Raw genomic sequence first — 10,278 nt, 5'->3', positions numbered from 1 at the left:
ACTCCAGGGCCGGTGCTCTATCCACTTCGCCACCTAGCTGCCCCCTAATGTATTTTTTAATACCCTGAAAAGCCATTGTCTGCCATTCCCCTCCCCCATATGCAGAGGAACTGAGGCAAGGGAAACACCTGTTTACAGATCTTCCCCAAGTCGAATGTGTGTTCATCAAATTTTATCTGTGTACATATGTTGTATATATAAATTGGATGAGTGTGTGGGTGGGTGGTGGCTGGAGGTGTATACTTCTAAATGTTGAGCTTCTGAGTGTTTTTTTTGGTAATGTAAATGGAATACTACATTATTATGAGTAAAGGCATAGCTCACCCTGTTATTTGAATAGCAGGATCTCATTTATATATAGTTTGGGATTACACAATAAAAGAATTTGTAAATGTAAAAACAAACAAACAAAAAATAACTGTTACCAACTGAATAACGACAGGACACAAATCCATCGACTTCTGCCAATGTGTCACACTTAAAGTGAATAAACTTCGGTTTCCTCTCTCTGCATTGATGTCTGTGGCTACTGGAATTACCTAGTACCTCAGGCCAATTTTGTCACGGGAGACTGAGGCTGATTGAGGTTAAGTGATTTGACCAGCTCGCAAAGCTTAGTACAGCGTCTGAGGCAGGATTCGAACTCAGGTGTTCTTGACCCCAAATCCCCCGTTCTATCAACTCACTGCGCTCCCTCCTAGGAACACAAGACGAAGCAAAACCTGCTAAATGCAAAGGAGAAGTGGCTCTCAGAGAATCCCGCAGAGATGTTTAAGTAGCCTAAGAGCCAGGAGCAGGTGCCTCACCAGAGGATCATTTAACACCCTAGAGGGCACGTGCACGAAATGGCGACCGCTGATTGGTCAGCAGGGGCACCGCCCCCTCCAGAGTATTAGGCGATTAGTCGAGGAAATTAAAAGTTGGGCTCCGGGGCGCGGGAGCTGAGAGTTATGGCGGCGGCGGCGGCGGCGGCGGCGGTAGTGGCCCTTCTAGCCTGTTTGCTAGTGAGCGGGACCGGGGCAGACGTTTCCGGGGACGAGGCCCGCGAGGCAGCGGCCGTGCGGAGCTTGCTGTCGCGGCTGCTGGGGCCCCGGGCGGCCACGGGCTTCTCGGTATCGGTGGAGCGCTCCCTGGCGCCGGCCCCGGGCGCCGACACGTTCCGCCTGAGTGGCGGCGGGGGTGGCAGCCCCGTGCGGGTGGCCGGCTCCAGCGGCGTGGCGGCCGCGGCCGGCCTGCACCGCTACCTGCGCGACTTCTGCGGCTGCCACGTGGCCTGGTCGGGCGCGCAGCTCCGCCTGCCCGAGCCGCTGCCCGAAGTGCCCGAACCGCTCACCGAGACCACGCCCAACAGGTAACGAGGGGAGGGGGCGGGGGCGATTGGGGAACGAGGCTCATCCCCGCCCCCTCCGTGCAGGTACCGCTTTTACCAGAACGTCTGCACGCAGAGCTACTCCTTCGTGTGGTGGGGCTGGGAGCGCTGGGAGCGAGAGATCGACTGGATGGCCCTGAACGGCATCAACCTGGCGCTGGCCGCCGTCGGGCAGGAGGCCGTCTGGCGGAGGGTGGGTCCGGGCCGGACCGGGCCGGGGGGAGAGGGCTTGGGGCCAACGGTCCCGGGGAGCTTCGTCCGGCTCTCCTCCGCCTCCGCACCCTCCTCCTCTCTCTCCCTTTCCCCCCTCCTTTCCCCTTTCCCCCCCTCCCTTTCCCCTTTCCCCCCTCCTTTCCCCTTTCCCCCCTCCCTTTCCCCTTTCTCCCACCCTTCCCCTCCTCTTCCCTTCTCCCTCCTCCTCTCACTCCTCTCTTCCCTCTTTCCCCCTTCACTCCTCTCCTCCCTCCCCTCCCTCTCCCTTTCTTCTTTCTCTCTTCTCCTCCCCTGCTTTTCCCGTTTCTCTCCCTTTCTCCCTCCAGCCCCTCTTCTATCCCTCCTCTATCCCTCTATCCATGCTCCTCCTTCCTTTTCTCCATCACTCCCTCCTCCCTCTCTGCTCTTCCCCTTCTTTACCGGCCTCTTTTCCTTCTCTTTCCTTTCTCCCTCTTCCCCTCTTTCCTTCTCTCCTTCCTCTCTCTCTCTTGATCTTTTCTCCTTTTCCTCTTTTCCATCTTTCCTCTCTTCTTCTTTCCCCCTTTTCTCCTCTCCCTTCTCCGTCTCCCTACCTCACGTCCTTCCTTCCCTTCTCCTCTCCCTCTTTCTCTTATTCTCCTCTCCTTTGTTTTCTCTCAATTCCTCTCTTTCCTCCCCCATTTCCCCTTGTGCCTTCTTTCTTGCCTTCACTTTCTTCCTGTATCTCCTTCCTTCTCTCTTCCTTCTCTATCCTCTACCTGTCTTTCCTTTTCTCTCCCTCTCTTAATTCCTCTCCTCCTATCTCCCTCTTTTCTTCCTTCCCTTCTTTCTCCCTCCCTCTCTCTCTCCTGCTGTCACCTTTCTTCCTGCTCTACCATTCTCTTCCTCTTCCCCTCTCTCACCCATCACCTCTCCTCACACTCTCTCTTGCTCTTTTGTTCTCTTTCTCTTTCTCTCTCCCTCTTCCCTTCTCACTCTATTTCTTTTTCCTTCTGTATTCTCCCCCTCCCTTTTTCCCTCCTCTTCTTTCCTCTCCCTCACCCTCCCATGCCCATCCCCATCTCTTTCTCCCTTTTTCTTTCTCCCCTTTCTATTTTGAGGAAAACAGATTATTTCCCATCCCCGGGCCTCAGTTTCCTTCTCTGTTAAAGGAAGAATTGGACTAGTTGGTCCCTTCCAGCCCTGTCATTCCATGAGTCTAATTCTAATGACATTTTTTTTTTAGTGTGGGGCAGCGAGGGCAAGTGACTTGCCCAGAGTCACACAGCTAGTGTCAAGTGCCTGAGGCCAGATTTGAACTCAGGCCCTCCTGAATCCAGGGCTGGTACTTTATCCACTGAGCCACCCAGCTGCCCCCATGAGTCTAATTCTAACTTGGTCTGGTTGATGCCTCACTTAGATATCCAAATATATGTTGGGAGGGGCCAAGTGAGGGACATTCTGGGATCTTTGGAAAGGTAAACGACTAGGAGTCAGAAGATTCCCACCAGACCCAGGCCTCAGTTTTCTTCTCAGTCAAAGGGGGATGAGGATAAACTGAAGTATGCATTGAGGTGACTTCATAACCTGCACAGGTCTTGTTCATGCTGTTATCTCCCTTTTCTCCAGGTGTACTTGACTTTAGGCCTGAATGAGACAGAGATAGATGAGTACTTCACTGGCCCAGCCTTCCTGGCATGGGGGCGCATGGGCAACCTGCACACCTGGGGTGGCCCCCTGACCTCCTCCTGGCACCTTAAGCAATCTTACCTGCAGGTAATGGGGCAGTGGAGAGGAGGCCTCCCTGGGCTGAGTGAAGGGGTTCCTGATGATCCTGACCCTCCCTTTGCCTCCCCAGTACCGGATTCTGGAGAGGATGAGATCTTTTGGGATGAAGCCAGTGCTTCCTGCGTTTGCAGGCCATGTCCCCAAGGCATTTACTAGGTGAGTTTACCAAGTGAGAGCAAGGCAAGACCACAGATGGTAAGTCTCTGCATGATTCAAAGGTCCTGTCTAGGAAAGGCAGTAAGAGCATGCTAAAGGTGGTGTCAGCGGACCTGGGTTTGAATCCTGATCATCTGTGTGACCTTGGGCAAGTCCCTTAATCTTTCCACTCCTCCTTTTCCCTTCTGTGTTCTCAGGAGGGTAGACCAGACAGCCTGTAAGGACTGTTCGTCCCTTCCAGGACTCAATTCATTACCTTAGAATACCCCATTTGGAGGACAAGGCATTCCAGTGCCTTTCTCTGGAAAAAAAATGTAACATGATAGAAAAAAAGAGGAAACCTAGGTTTGGTTCCCAGATCAGATACTTGTTAGTCACTCTGGGCAGCTCACAAGTCCCTCCCTCCCTCTGAGCATGCATTTTGCAATCTGTAAAATGGTAGAAAATAAGACATGTATTGTTTCCAGCAGTGTGCATAGATTTGGAAGTGGAGGGAGCTTTGAAGGTCTTCTCTCCCTGGCCCCCAGGGAAATGCTAGTGTCTTCCCCCCAAGATGGCCTGGTCTCTGCCTTGTGTGTCTAGACCTGAATGGATTAGCCTGTAAGCCCCTTGGAGGCAGGCATGTTTCACTTGTCTTTGTATCCCACCATCTAACACAGAGTAGATGCTTAAGAAATGTTTGTTGCTTGATTAGACGGAAGCCCTGAGAAGTTGTGTCTTGTCTGTGGTCACAGAGGAGGAAGTGGCCAAGCTGGGATTTGAATTCGATTCCTTTGGCTCCAAACCCAGCTCTCATTCCACTGCTCCACAGGGTCGTTGTTTTAAAAACCACTTTAGGGGGTCAGAAGACTTGGATCCCAGTCTCAAGTCTGCTGTGTGGATTGGAAAAAGTCACTTCCCTCCTTTGGGCTTCTTCACTCAATCAGCCAATCTATCAGATATTTCTTGATTAGGCAGTTCAGCACCTACTGTGTGCTGGACTAGGTGGTGGGGATGCAAGTGCAAAGAATGAAACAATCCCTACCGGAAATGAGCTTGTGTTCTGAGGAGAAGACAAACAGCATATAGATCATGCACCTCCTCTCTTCTGTAAGATGATTGGGGATATAAGTGTCTGCAGTAGGATTTGAACCCTGACTCCAGGCCCAGCCATCTTTCCCTTACACCCATGAGCCCCTAAGGAACTCTTAAGAAGCCCTTGTTACAGAGGACACTCCTGGGATCTCTTGCCTTGAGGTTCTCCCCAGCCTTCCTGCCTCCACGAAGTATCATATGTTTCTGGCTATAAATTCGTGACAACATTAGAGAGAGTTATTTTATCAACAACATTGTTCCAAAAAACGGTGATCATCCTACTTGGGGGTTCTTGCCCTGGGCTCCTCGAAATTGGTTTGGTTTTTGTTTGTTTTAGCATTTTGATCATTGTGTTTTCATAGAGTCTGTTTCCTTTGTAACCTTATGTATGTTATGTCATGCATTTGACAATATTATTGTGAGGATGCCTCTAGAGGCCACACCAGGCTGCCTGAGGAGGTGCATGTCACCAAAAGCTTACAACCCCTTACTGTGTTCTGACGGTTAATCCCTGAAGGAGGAGACACTGACACAAAGAAGCAGCCAGTGTGTAGAGATGTAGTGAAGGTGTGAAGAGGAACAACCCCTTCCCCCCATGCCCCACTTCTTTCCTGGGAAGGTCACTGACCTCTGGGGTCCCCTTCACAGGCTCTCTGTGTAGGGATGGGAGGTTCCCTGGCCCAAGTTTCTCCCCTTCATCAATAGGATCCTGCCTCTCTGGGCTCTGCCATTCACCCCTCCTCCATCATCCTCCCCCCACCATCATCTCTTCCTTCCCTGGAAGGGTGTTCCCTCAGGCCAATGTCACACATCTGGGCATGTGGGGCCACTTCAACTGCACTTACTCCTGCTCCTACCTCCTGGCCCCAGAAGACCCCTTGTTCCCAGTTGTGGGCAGCCTCTTCCTGAGGGAGCTGACCCAGGACTTTGGCACTGACCACATCTACAGTGCTGACACCTTCAATGAAATGGAGCCGCCTTCCTCTGAGCCAGCCTACCTGGCTGCTGCCACAGCTGCCGTCTATGAGGCCATGGTTGCAGGTGAGTAGGGCAAGGTGCTGAGGGAGGTGGACATCCTGGGAGGGATCAGACAAAGAAGGGAGATGGGGGATGTCAGCCAAGGAAATGAGAGTTAGTTTGGGGGCATGTGTGGGGTGCAGGGGGAGGCCTGCTGTTTGTGACTGTGAACCATTCTCACCTCAGATCCTTACCAGCTGAGTGACCCTGGGCAAACCACTTAAATCTCTCAGAGCCTCATTTCTTCATCTGTCAAATGGGGATAACAATAGCCCTACTGCCGGGGGTCATTGAGAGGCCCCAGTGAGATCATGTATGTCAAGTGCTTTGCAGAGCTTACAGCCCTCTACAAGCGTCCCCCTCTCAAACCCTGGCCCAGAGATCAGATTGATTGCAAAATGTCAGAATCAGAATGCACTTGATGCAGTCTGGCTCCAGCACTGACTGACTGTGTGACCACTAAGGGTCCCACCCTTCCATTTTGTACATGGGGAGGTAACTTCTGAGGTCCCACAGCTACGGAGTGATGAGGCTCAGGCCGGAGCTGGGGCCTCCTGACTCCCTCTGCTCACTGTCATCTGGAACCTTTGTTCCCTCCCAGAGAAAAGGGGCCTGGTCCTGTTCTCTCCACCCTGCATCTTCCTCTTCACTCCTCAGCTTCTCAGGCTAATGGCTGCTTCCCTTCTGCCTCCAAACTATCCTCAGAAGCCCTCACTTGATCCTCAGTGACTGATAACTCTCCTCCCCGTCTCCCTCTCCCCTTGAGGTGCTGCCTGCAGTTAGTGTCTCTGCTCTCCTGCCCTGCCCTCTGCGGTCTGGCTTCTAACCTTGGCCTTCAGCTGACACTGCTCCCAGTGTCACCGGTGGCCCCTCAATGGCCAGAGCTGCTAGTCTCTTCTCCATGCTCAGCCTCTCCCACTTTGGCCCCTGCTCCTCTCCAGACAGTCCCTCTCTCTGGGCTTGTGCGACACAGCTCTTCTCTGCTTCTCCTCTTACTTGTCAGATCCCTCCAGTAAAATTCCTTTACTGGAGCTTTGTCCAGGTCGCACCTCCTAACCCTGGCTGTCCCACGGGCTGCCTTCTCTTCTCTCTCTGTGCCAGTTTCACTTGGTGATCTTGTCAGCCCCTGTGGATTCACCTACCATCTGTCTCCCTATTGATCATTCTCAGATCCATGTGTCCTGCCCCAAGTTCCCTGCTGACTTCCAGTCTCTCATGTCCAAATACCTATTGGACGTCAGCAGCTGGACAGCCCGTAAACGTCTTACGCACAACCCGTCCAAGGAAGCTATAGATACAGATATTGACATAGATATAGATCTAGATAGATAGATAGATATGAGAACTAGGAAACATATTTACAACACATTGTTGTCTTTCATTCCCCAATCCCCCCTCCCCACACACACACCTTCCTAACTTCCTGTTTCTTTCAAGGCTCTTCCCATCCTGGGTTTAGGATTTCAGTATAATCCTCAACTCCTCACTCTGAAATGCCAAAATCCTGTCACTTTGTCCCATCCCTCTCTCCTCTACCACCACCCTGATCCAGGCCCTCTTCACTTCACACTTGGACTATCTCAGTAGTCTGCTGGCATTCAGCTGGTGTCCAAGTCTGACCATGTTAACCTCTTGTTCAGTCTGCTCCTGTGGTACTCATCACCTCCAGAATCGAATAGATTTGGTTCTGCTCTAAACATTCTTTGACTTATACACCTCCTCCCACCCCCACCCCAGGCCCCTTTCAGGCCAAATTATACCTCCCTCCATCACATTTACTCTGTGATTCACTGCCACCAACCTTCTTGCTTTCTTTTTTTTTTTGGTGGGACAATGAGGGTTAAGTGACTTGCCTAAGGTCACACAGCTAGTGTCAAGTATCTGAGGCCAGATTTGAACTCAGGACCTCCTGAATCCAGGGCCAGTGCTTTATCCACTTTGTCACCTAGCTGCCCCCCTTCTTGCTATTTCTTGAGCAAGACCCTGTGCTGTCCCTCATGCCTACAGTTCTCTTCCTGTGCCCCTCCCTGGCTCCCAGCTGACATCTTACCTTCTACAGGAAGCTTTCCAAAATTCCCTTCATACTGGTGTCTCCCCTCTGCTGATTAGCTCCAGTTCATCCTGTCTGTATCTTGTTTGTACATAGTTATTTCTATCTTGTCTCCCTTATCAGACTGTGAGCTCCTTGAGAACAAGGCCAGTTTTTCCCCTTTATTTTTATGTCCAGCACTTAGCACAGACCCTGGGGCAGCTAGGTAGCACAGTGGATAGAGCACCAGCCCTGGAGTCAGGAGTACCTGAGTTCAAATCTGGCCTCAGACACTTAACACTTACTAGCTGTGTGACCCTGGGCATGTCACTTAACCCCAATTGCCTCACTGAAAAAAAAAACTAAAAAAACAAACTTAGCACAGACCCTTGCACATAGTAGGCTCTTCCTAAAGGCTTGCTAAGTGACTTACTAGGACCAGGGATCCTGAGGTTCCCTAGAGGTAGAGGTGATGAGACAGAAGTGGGGCTGGGTGTGTGTTGGTCCAATTTCGGAGGGTTCCATAGGGTGTGTGGTCAAGGGTCGTGATGTTGTAACTTCCTTTCTGGGTTTGGGGTCCCCTTTGGGAGAGACCCAGGTGTTTTCCTCCTCTCATTAGCAATCCCTTCTTCTTCCACCCCTTTTCCTACAGTGGACACTGATGCTGTGTGGCTGCTACAGGGCTGGCTTTTTCAGAATCAGCCAAACTTCTGGAAACCCCCCCAGGTGAAGGCTGTGCTGCAGGCTGTGCCCCTTGGCCGCCTTCTCATCCTGGACCTTTATGCTGAATCCCATCCTGTCTACTCCCACACTGACTCCTTCTATGGGCAGCCTTTTATTTGGTGCATGCTGCACAATTTTGGGGGGAACCATGGGCTTTTTGGAGCCTTGGACGCCGTGAACAGGGGCCCCTCCACTGCCCGTCTGTTTCCCAACTCCACCTTTGTGGGTACGGGCATGGTCCCAGAAGGCATCAACCAGAATGAAGTCGTTTATGCCTTGATGGCTGAGCTGGGCTGGAGGAAGGATCCCTTGGCTGACCTAGGGGCTTGGGTAGCAGGCTTTGCAGCCCAGAGGTACGGGACTGCCCACTCCTGTGCAGAAGCTGCCTGGAGGCTGCTGCTACAAAGTGTCTACAACTGTTCTGGTGCGTTGTGCACTGGCCACAACCACAGCCCCCTGGTGAAGCGACCATCCCTTCACCTGGACTTTTCTGTCTGGTATAACCGCAGTGACCTGTTTGAGGCCTGGAGGCTGCTGCTGGAAGCAGCCCCAGAGCTGGCCTCCAGCCCTGCCTTCTGCTATGACCTGCTGGACGTCACAAGGCAGGTGGCCCAGGAGTTGGTGAGCCTGTACTATGGGGAGCTCAGGACAGCCTTTGAGGCGGGGGCAATGCCGGCCTTGCTCACTGCTGGTGGTCTGCTGGTCTTTGACCTACTGCCCTCCCTGGATGAGCTGCTGGCCAGTGATGAGCGCTTCCTCCTGGGCAGCTGGCTGCAGCAGGCCCAAGAGATGGCTGTCAGTGAGGCTGAGGCCTGGCATTATGAGCAGAATGCCCGCTACCAACTGACCCTCTGGGGACCCACGGGGAGCATCCTAGACTATGCCAACAAGCAACTGGCCGGCTTGGTGGCCGGCTACTATGCCCCCCGATGGAAGCTCTTTGTGGAGATGCTGGAGAAGAGCCTGGCTGAGGGCACCCCCTTCCACCAGAGCCAGTTTGAGAATGAAGCCTTGCTGTTGGGGCAGGACTTTGTACTGGGGAGGGAGAAGTTCCCCACCCAGCCTCAGGGAGACACTGTGGACTTAGCCAAGAAATTTTTCCTCAAGTATTACCCAAGGTGTCAAGCAGGAGCCGTGTGACCCCCACCCTACCACATCTGGGATATTCAGTAGTTTGTGGGATCCTAAATCCTATCAGTGGCCTAACTTGGGACCTCTGGGAGTGGATAGTCTGTCCTTTGTTCACAACTAGGCTGTGTCTGGTTCCTAGAGACAGGAACTAGAGTGGGCTCACTAAAGAGACCTTTTTTAGCTAGGATGAGAGAAGAGTCATGACGGTCTGGGATTGAAAGCTGGGGCAGCTAGGTGGCACAGTGGATAGAGCACTGGCCCTGGATTCAGGTGGACCTGAGTTCAAATTCAGCCTCAGACACTTAACACTTACTAGCTGTGACCCTGGGCAAGTCACTTAACCCCAATTGCTTCACACCAAAAAAAACAAACGGAAGTGGGCCCTGTGAATTGAGAGTAATTGAGGCAGGAGATATCCATGCTGTTCTCTCTAGAGGAGAACTCTGAAGAACTGGAAATCAAATCACTATTTTCTATCTCATTCAATCAATAAATCAGTATTTCAGCATGTCTGTTTAGATCTGTCCTCAGAGGAGCCAAGCAGAAATGTGTATTGATTAAGTAGACGTGTTTCCCCTCCCCTGAAACTGTGAAAGCAGCTACTTTTGGCTCCAAGCATCTGCCTCTTGCCTCAGTTTCCCCCACCCAGTTTTCAGAGAGGGTGAGACTTTTTCCTTTGATGCCTGCCAGCAGATTAGGCTTGGGCAGAGGGGGGGGAAGTGTGAAGAAAGGGGTAGTGAAGGCTCGCTGGCCTTGAGATAATAAAGTAGACACAACAAAGGAAGCTGGGGGCTCGAGAAAAAGGAGGTGCCCTTGGGGC

The 10,278-nt window shown here is 52.2% G+C and overlaps 1 protein-coding gene across 1 annotated transcript; it reads left to right on the top strand.

The window, feature by feature from the left end:
* The first annotated feature begins 907 nt into the window (after positions 1–907).
* Positions 908–10,095, top strand: NAGLU (N-acetyl-alpha-glucosaminidase). The gene is made up of 6 exons (XM_044000683.1): positions 908–1,351; positions 1,415–1,562; positions 3,170–3,316; positions 3,399–3,484; positions 5,343–5,599; positions 8,257–10,095. Exons 1-6 carry the CDS (start codon positions 951–953, stop codon positions 9,465–9,467), a joined length of 2,250 nt encoding a protein of 749 aa, XP_043856618.1. The 5' UTR covers positions 908–950; the 3' UTR covers positions 9,468–10,095.
* Positions 10,096–10,278: the final 183 nt, after the last annotated feature.

Source organism: Dromiciops gliroides, chromosome 4, assembly GCF_019393635.1.
Source record: "Dromiciops gliroides isolate mDroGli1 chromosome 4, mDroGli1.pri, whole genome shotgun sequence".
Lineage (NCBI taxonomy): Eukaryota > Metazoa > Chordata > Mammalia > Microbiotheria > Microbiotheriidae > Dromiciops > Dromiciops gliroides.
This window is presented reverse-complemented; position numbering and strand designations above follow the sequence as displayed.

What these genes read in the sequence shown, in the direction of transcription:
- NAGLU (XM_044000683.1), top strand. Translation starts at nt 951, where the DNA reads ATGGCGGCGGCGGCGGCGGCGGCGGCGGTAGTGGCCCTTCTAGCCTGT. An exon ending in AGGAGGCCGTCTGGCGGAGG is followed by an intron (nt 1,563 to 3,169) that starts GTGGGTCCGGGC and finishes CCTTTTCTCCAG; the next exon opens with GTGTACTTGACTTTAGGCCT. An exon ending in TTAAGCAATCTTACCTGCAG is followed by an intron (nt 3,317 to 3,398) that starts GTAATGGGGCAG and finishes TTGCCTCCCCAG; the next exon opens with TACCGGATTCTGGAGAGGAT.